The following is a 7,684-nucleotide window of genomic DNA, read 5'->3' as shown; positions in this document are numbered from 1 at the left end:
TAGATATCTGCAAAGACATTTTTAGTTCTTTTGAAAATTACAGATCCAAAGAGCATTTATATCTTAGTAAAATTAGGAAGAACCTTTTTACTAGCTTCCTCGCAGGACACTGCAGCTTAAGGAATCACAGGAGATTAGTTCTAAAAGAAATCTATTTCAATAACAAAAGTCAGAGATGATGTGGAAAAAAAAACCTGTTTGAACCCAATTCAGATACTGTACCTCATATGAACTCTGGATTGTTATCTCTAATCTATATCTCTAACTGTTGAGAGGTCAAAATTCAGAGAAGTGTTTCTTATCCTCAAAAAAATTTTGATTGTTATGTCTGGGAAGAAGCTACAACAGAATTTGATTATCCAATGGCGAAACTCGATAGCTTTTTCAATTAATCAACAAATCTATGAAGAATGAAAGCCATACCAAACCAACAATTGGCAAACTTCAAATATTTATAGTTTATATGTTAAAACATGGCTTCTATCAATTTCACGAGAATATATCTCATCAAGTTTCTATCAAATTCCGTTCAAACTATCACTGTCAATATATTTTATCATTATTTAACAAGGAAGTGACAAGATCAGTTAATATCTTGTTTCAAACCATTTCAATTTTAATTATTAGCGTTTTGTCCGTCCGTCCGTCTGTCCTGTATAATTATAGATGTGCCGAAACGAAAGAAATTTTGGGCATTATTAAGAAAAAATTTAATGAAATCAACCAAAATATGATCCCATTTGCCAAAAGACATCAAATGACATGAATTGACATCAATAGACGTCAATTGGCTTCAATGGACGTCAAATTATTGGAAACTTCCTTTTATAAATTAAGATTTTTGTTAGTATTTACTGACGGTAAAAAATGCGCTATAGTCTCGAGCGCCGAGAGTGCGACGACTTTTTACTTGTTTCTATTGTAAGGATAAATGGTTTGGTAATCAAATAACAAAATATATTTGTAAATATAATGCCTTTTTATTTTTCTAAGAGAGGTTGAATATTTACAACGAATAAATTCAAATACAGAAAATATTACATCAATAATAATTTTCACATTATACAATTGTCCAGCCACAATTGAATATGTGTAGTACTCGAGTAAATATTAATAGACCTAAACCAATATAAAATAATATCACATAAATTATTCAACATTGATTTTATAGAGATGTACACAATATACCATACAAGACAAATCTTCGAAAAACGTATAAGTGAAAATGAAATTGGTATGAGTTATCAGTTCATGGAATATGAATTTTTATTTCAGCTTATTTGTAAGGCATAAAAGTAAGGATTCGCGCTTCACATCAAAACGATATTCCTAGTATTATTCGACAAAATGCAGATGGACTACGCATAGTTATGAATACACAAGGAAAGAAAGCATCTAACTATAATATCGATATTTGTTTCCGTCGAAATTAACAATAAAGGTTAGTGTCCAGGAAAAACAGTATGTTAATATGTTTTTTAATTCTAATGTAATTATCGTGTTTTCGTCGTTTTGAAAATACCTGTATTAGATTTTCCCTTGGATTACTACACTCTCAAAAAGATCAGATTCTTCCATTTTGTTGAAATGGATTAAGTAAGATAAATCTTTCCAAAGCAAAATCTTTTTGGAATATATAGGTGTATTGTTCCTTTTTGGAATATTTCCATATTTTTTATCGCTGTTGTAATATGACTCGAATTTTGTTATGAAAAGGGAGAAAACTTGAGGTCATAGGTTCACTCATACTTTTTAGGGCAGATAGAGAATTCGTAAGTCTTAAATTTTCATTGGGTCTAGATGAAATCTTAAAAGAGAGAATACGATACTCCATTTGGGCAACTTTCCGTAGAACAAAAGTTATCTCAAATTATATTGAATTTAGAAATCTAGATTCTGTCAATGGTGATTTTGAAATTTGACAATTGACGAAAGAAACTATAAGAATAATGATGATCCAATGAACTTGTTGAAAACTGGATAAAGATAGAGAAACAGTATAGAGTATCAATGCATTAACTGTTGAGAGAACTTACTCCTTAGTCAGACAACTATCAATCTACTGAGCTCCTATTTCAGCAACTGATCTGGAGATATGAAAGAAAATTTGTAAAATGAAAAAAAAATTAAGAGACACTGATGTATATTTCCGAACATACAATAATCGGGAATATAGAATCAAATTCAATTCCAATATATGATTTGGAAACGCTGGTTTGCAACATTTGGATATTGTGGATACCAAAAATACTTGTCCCATTCGTAAATGACCAAAATAGGATTTGATATTATGTTTAACGATGTTGGAACTTATTTTGGAGTTAACCAGAACAAACGATTTTCCAGACAACGGTCTGGTATTCAGTCTAAAACGAGTTCAATATGTTTATACATGTAATCTCAATTGTTGTTCAAAATTGATTCGTGATGGAGAATCAATTAGTAGTGGAACTTATGGAACTGTATCAAAAGGAATCTGCTCCATAAAACTCCTTATGAAAAGTTCTAACCATCACATATTTTTGTCAGTTAATTTAAAATCAGCCCCAATATTCCGCATACGTCTGTTTTACTAATAAATCCTCGATTGTGAAATTTGTTTGAATTGTTCTTCTGAGGAAGAAATTCACACGTTCTTAGATTCTAATGTGCATCTAGAATTATTTTCACTTAAATTATAGAACTTCCTTAGTCTAATATAGGACTAATGTAAACTCAAGAGAACAATACTTGGAGTTCTTCTTCAGGAAATATATTTCTTTAGCACAATTTGTTCGGGTACCTGGAGTAAATGATTTCTTCTCTCTATTTGTGTATGGTAGTAGACACTAAGTCTGAAGTTGTGAATCATACTTATCGTATTTTTTACCGTATGTAGAAAAGAATATTCGCTGCTTATTATACTATATTTGTGTTCACCGTTGCTAAATGTAAGCAAGCACCGAATATATATTAAATGATAAAAATGTTCGATACTTGAGGTAGTCCCAGTGAGATGTGTCGTGATTAGATTAGGGAATTATTGTGTCTAATGTGTAGAATTAATTTTTTAAATTTTTAATATCAAATCATTTCAATGAATATTTAATGTCATAACTCTTCAAATTCTGTCCTATATATTACGGTCATAATCGTTATGCTACCTATACATTTTTAATGTCTCATTACATTCCAAGGTAGTGAATATCACAATTTAATCTAATAGCATATGAGCAGATCCCTTGAGATTCGTTAATTTTACAAAGCCTCATTATAAAATATTATAGACAAATAGGAACTTCATATCTCATTTGATAATTTTCAATTGCTGCTATTAAGAAAATTAAACTGAGAGACTTTCTATAATTTATGTTCTATAGGGACAAGAAGTAATAAACTCGGTAAACTGAGGACATTTCCCTAACGTACTACAGCAGAATAAAATTATGCCTTAAAAGATTTGCCCTGTATTTGGAAATATTTGTTTCAAATAAAAGACAGTTCCGTATAAATATTCAATTATAGCATCAACCTATATAATAGAAGATGGAACATACAAAAGTTTACCCCAAGATCATTGAAAAACTACAGAGAAGTCTTATTTCGAGAATTTTCATTTGTAAATCAGTTGTACTAAAATAATTGACGACGTTTTGTTTTAGGAGAAAAGTGGTTCAATTATTTATTTTCCAATAACCTTGAGTATTTTGAAAATAAATACATTTATTATGATTTTTACTGATGTTACTTCAATCGATCAATCTTATCTTGATTTCAATGATTTTGTTGAAAAACATTGGAACTAAACAAATATTTATAAAATAAATGGAAATTATTTCAACTTAAGACTCAGGACCATACCTTTCGAGTTATGTACAAGATACAATTAGTATCTAGAGATTTCTATAGGGAAAGGGAGGCTTTAGCTATATTACATACAGTTTACTTTGAAATCAATTGTAATATTCTTGTAGTAATATTATTAGAGTATTTGTAGAAGGTTGCTCTTGTAAGATAGAAACTATTTTACTTCATGGATGAGCTATAGACATAAAAAAGAAAAAAACTCCAATCTTAATGAGTTGAGTCAACAAAAGCTATGTGAAAGATAAGAAGTGACAAGGAATTGATACGAGAAGTAGGTACAAATCACAATTTTTAGAACATTACTGAAAAATTACAACCAATATAGAGAAAAATTGAAATTTAATGGGATAGATGCTAGATAAAAAAAGTACTTGGTGGAAATTGTCAAGAAAAGAAATAACTTTCCCAAAATCACTCTCATTCATTGTTACATCTTCTGGAATCATAAAATCTGGAAAACTACAATAACATTATATGCGTTATGGATCTGTATCTATTGTATAAACGATTGAACTATTTGCTCAATACATTAATAACAGCATCGAAATAAAACTTTCAAGTCGATGGAATTTACTAAATGATATTTATCAATAGTGACGGTTCTTCTGATTTTTATCGAGAATCCCTAAAGATTTGCTAACATTATCTGATCAAGTCAAATGATAAATAAACAATTTCCTACAATTTCCTTAGAATACACTACTCATTACATTATGGCACTGTTATTTCCATAATTTTGAGCTATGGAGTATTTTTTGTTATGAAGTAACTACTGTCTGATCCCAAATCATCAAGATACATTGATTAGAATCAGGAAGATATTGGAGTAAATTCAGTAAATGATCAAATAACAAGTTATATACCTTTTTGATTTTAGATTAGCCAAAACATTTTTATAGAGTATCTATAAGGTTTAGGTCTTTTTTACGAGAAAATATTCAGCCTTGTGATTCCGTTATGCGACATTATCGTAAGGGTTCCTTCCTCCTTCTCTACTGGCTAGAAGTCTGGCCAACAAAACACCGAGTTGTTGGTTTGTGTTAAAAATTGGAGGCAGACTCTCTATAGATTCATACTTCCTTCCGTAGCGCAAGAAAGATGGACTTTTTCCAAATCTGAGGAAGATATCTCTACGCCATTTAGGATTCTCGTTACCAGGTTTTTCAGAATTCTCTTCTTGTCGAGAAGATACGGAACGTTTATAACGAATAGGTTCACCATGATTTTGAAAAGCACGACCTATAAGATATAAAATATTAGTTTTCAAATTTTTTAAAAGAATTTTATAATATGTTCAATCAGAAGAGACCTAAAATCAAGAAAATTTTATAACAAAAATCTATAGATATACATACAATCAAGAGAATATTTATTATTTTGAATTTCGATTTAAAAGGATCTTCAAAATTCATAACCTTCATATTAACACAACTGTATTTTATAATCCCGCATAGTTTATTTCTGAAGATTACCACATAATGACAAAATAATAGAGAAAATACGAGGGTGGTCCAAATATAAACCGGAATTTTTCAATAAACGAAAAATTTAGTGTTATAAAAGTGGCTGCACTGGATGTTCACTTTTTAGTGTACTTACAGCCATCAGCGATAAGAACGTACCAGTATCTGTTGCGCAACGTATCATTATTCGTTTTTTGATCAAAGATAATGTGAAATCCGCGAAAGTTTATCAAAATTTATTTAAGCAATTTGGAGATGAGTTCCTCTTTAAGACTTTGGTTTCCGAAAAAGCCGAGAAGTGCTGGCAAACCTGCCACATAAGCGGCGCCCCAGAACAAGTATTACCGATGACAACGTCCACACTGTAAAAAAAATTCATCAAGATCAAGGCAGTACTGTACGCAATATAGCTGAAGAATTGGGCATCAGCGTAGGTAGTATTTAGCAAATAGCTCATGAACAGTTCGGTTACCGCAAAATTTCAGCCAGACTTCTGAATGTTCAGCAGAAATTCACACGTGGATTTGCACCCGCTATGAATAGGAAAGAGAAAATTAATTGCACCGAATAATCACCATAGACAAGACTGGGAGGAGTAATAACGGTTGAATTTCTCACTGAACAACGACTTGTGAACGCGCAGTATTATAGTACCTAGCCTCATAAAAACACGGTGAAACCTGGCTACAGATCAAAACGACGCGATATTCCAATCGGTAGTGCGATAGTGCGAAAGTCAAGCCAGACCGCATACAGCTTGGTTTACGATGGAAACTTAAAACGAATTGGGCTAGAAAGCACTATAATACCGTCCTTATAGTCCTGATTTGTCGTCATGTAACTATTATTTATTTGTCCAATGAAAGAGGCACTTGGCAGATTGTGATTTGAAAGCAATTCGAAGGTAGAATCCTTCGTGCACAAATGGTTGCATGCCAAGGCATCTGAGAGCTTCCGGTGAGGTGCCAAAAGTGAGTATAGTGTGATGGAGACTATTTAGAGACACTGTAGAAAATTTTCATTTCTCTAGCTCAATAGTAAAACTTTTGATAGCAAAATTCAGGTTAATATTTGAACAACCCTTTTCAGTTTGTCTGCTCCCAACATGAATTGTAACGACTAAATATAATAAAATGGAACAGATAAAGGTTGCTTTGTACTTCTGTACCAGCCATCTGGCCAAAAGGGAAGACTCTATTATTGTTATTCATATGAGTAATGTCGATTAGATAATTTTAACATTATAGTTGATACCTAATTATTGTTTTATGTACCGAAAAAGATTCACCCCAAAGAAGATAAATTATTATGTACACATCAAGAAATGAAACGGGTATTATATTTTCATTTATATATAAGCGTTTTGGTAGTGGGATTGTGGCACAATTAAGCACCAAAGTGTACTAACTTTAATATATTCCCAAATTTCGAATACCTATGTATTCATCGTCACGGATTAAATTAATAAAGAGTTTCGATGTTTAAATTTTGTTGTTTCTTTTGAAAATCATCAAATATCTTCATTCAAATTGACCCTTGATAGAAATAATTCAGCTTAATAATTTTTTTTATTTCTCACAAGAGTCTTCTCATCTATCTGAGGGACATATTGTATATGCAGCAAACACAAAAAAAATAATAGACTTATATAATTCAATTTCAATATTCAGTTTATTCCTTCAAACTCCACTGTTAGTTTTATATATAAACAAAATAGTAAAAAAAATTAGAATTTTTTACAGTATTTTCTCGTGACTATTAAAATTTATTAATCAAGTTCTTTCTCTGTAGTTTTGTGTGTAAATTGTATTTATTATATAACCGTTAATAAATTATAATATTTAACTTATGGGAACGGCCTGTGGCTCGAGCTGCAAACTACATCTGCTACATTTACATTACCGATCATTACTATTAATACTTAATAAATATTTTACTAATATTAGCTTTGTGATTGAGGGTAATACGAATGAAATGTATCCCGAGAGGAAAGAATTTGAGAAAAATCAACACTGCTTCATAATACCCTATACATCGTAAGACAAACAACAGAATCTTTCGCAATCCATTCAAGCGGAAGTATAAATATTTGGTTAAACATCGTTCTCCCAAGCATTCCGTTATATTTTCCAGGACTCACCGTAAATTAGATATATTTCCTTTAAGGTGACATTATATTTTACTGATGATGAGAAGTGTTCTCTGTGTGTATTCTAACATCAATTCTAATTAATTAAAACCCTACTTCAAATGATGTGGAAGTTACTTATTGTATTATCCTAAAGAAAATCTGAAATAATTGCTTACTATTACTATAATATTGTGATTTTCGTATTATTCACTTAAACAATTTGTAATTAAAAAATGGGGTCAAT

The 7,684-nt window shown here is 30.8% G+C and overlaps 1 protein-coding gene across 1 annotated transcript in view; it reads right to left on the bottom strand.

Annotated features, from left to right (window-relative positions):
* Nucleotides 1–960: 960 nt before the first annotated feature.
* The window catches only part of LOC130442671 (FMRFamide-related peptides), a 58,540-nt gene continuing 51,816 nt past the window's right edge, over nt 961–7,684 (bottom strand). Inside the window, exon 3 of the mRNA XM_056776990.1 lies at nt 961–5,085. Coding sequence (XP_056632968.1) covers nt 4,802–5,085 — 284 coding nt within the window. The 3' untranslated portion in view covers nt 961–4,801. The remainder of the gene's footprint in view (nt 5,086–7,684) is intronic.

Source organism: Diorhabda sublineata, chromosome 1 (assembly GCF_026230105.1).
Source record: "Diorhabda sublineata isolate icDioSubl1.1 chromosome 1, icDioSubl1.1, whole genome shotgun sequence".
Lineage (NCBI taxonomy): Eukaryota > Metazoa > Arthropoda > Insecta > Coleoptera > Chrysomelidae > Diorhabda > Diorhabda sublineata.
The sequence above is the reverse complement of the archived record's forward strand: the minus strand, read 5'-3'. Positions and strand labels throughout refer to the sequence as shown.